General features: G+C 48.2%; 1 protein-coding gene across 1 annotated transcript in view; it reads right to left on the bottom strand.

Moving 5' to 3' along the window:
• Nucleotides 1-741: 741 nt before the first annotated feature.
• Nucleotides 742-1,121, bottom strand: part of LOC123504867 — a 34,396-nt gene continuing 34,016 nt past the window's right edge. The window contains 1 exon segment of the mRNA XM_045255772.1: nucleotides 742-865. Coding sequence (XP_045111707.1) covers nucleotides 742-865 — 124 coding nt within the window.

The raw sequence follows: 1,121 nt of genomic DNA on the forward strand, positions 1-1,121 counted from the left end.
ATGTAGTTTGTTTACTCTTAAATGAAAATACATTTAAAATATTGAATGTTTCACTGCCTTTTTCGTTTGTCTCACCAGTACTACTCTTGACGAAGAGTCGTCACGAAACACTGAGGAAGTGTCTACTCATTTCCGAGGTGTGACGAATCTTGCTGCGTTTACTGGCGGCTGCAGGACAAGAAATACTGTGAAGAGCTGAAAGGTGGCACGCTCACTCTGTATGACGAGAAGAAGCTGTGAGGGATGAGCCAAACCCTCCGGGGCCGAAATGATCTCTTCATAGCGGTATGTCACCACTGCTTGCTATACTGTTAACGTGGCGGGATGCAGCGCCTTTCCCTTCGTGAGAGCGAGGGGCTTGTATCTCCTCTCACCTTTATGTTCAGTATCTCATTCACATTTCTGACTTTTCGTGGAAATATCCAGTAGATTTAGAATAAACTTCGGAAAATCAGTTCAGTAAGTTATTCATAAAGGTTTCCAAAACGAGTAATCTCTGAATGGTTAGCCAGCTCTTGTTTTGTTTCATGTTTTATTTTGCGCTTTCATCAAGTAAGAACAATTGATTCCAAGAACAAACACACACACACACACACATACACACACACACACACACACACACACACATACTAGGTGAATTCTGTCAGCGGCGAGTCGCACCACGCCAGGCTGTGGGGACGGCGCGGGCTGCTCTGCTGCACAACCTTGGCGTGGCAGGCAGGCAAGAATTAGATTTGTGACTCAAACAACTGGAAGAACGTGAACCTCATTATGGTCAGAGGCAAGTCTGTCACTCTTGTGTAAGTCGGGAGGAGGCTGAGATGGGAACCATGTCTCTGGATTCTCCAAATCATTATCTTTCTCACTGAAGAATTACATGTGCAGACATACACGGCAACACATACCCGCACGCGTATGTGTGACGACCGCACTGCACGAGTCAGCTTCATGTCACACACAACTACTTTTCTCCTGTCCCTCACGTCATGGGTCACTGCCAGAGCAGTTGCCGCCGCCCCAACGGTCTAGACGTGGCTGGCGCCCCCCTACAGCTCGAAGCGCCGTGGAGGAGGATAGATGGTGGTGAGCTGGACGTCACTGGGCATGGAGTGCCGTTGCTG

The sequence above is a fragment of the Portunus trituberculatus genome, chromosome 17, assembly GCF_017591435.1.
Source record: "Portunus trituberculatus isolate SZX2019 chromosome 17, ASM1759143v1, whole genome shotgun sequence".
Classification (NCBI taxonomy): domain Eukaryota; kingdom Metazoa; phylum Arthropoda; class Malacostraca; order Decapoda; family Portunidae; genus Portunus; species Portunus trituberculatus.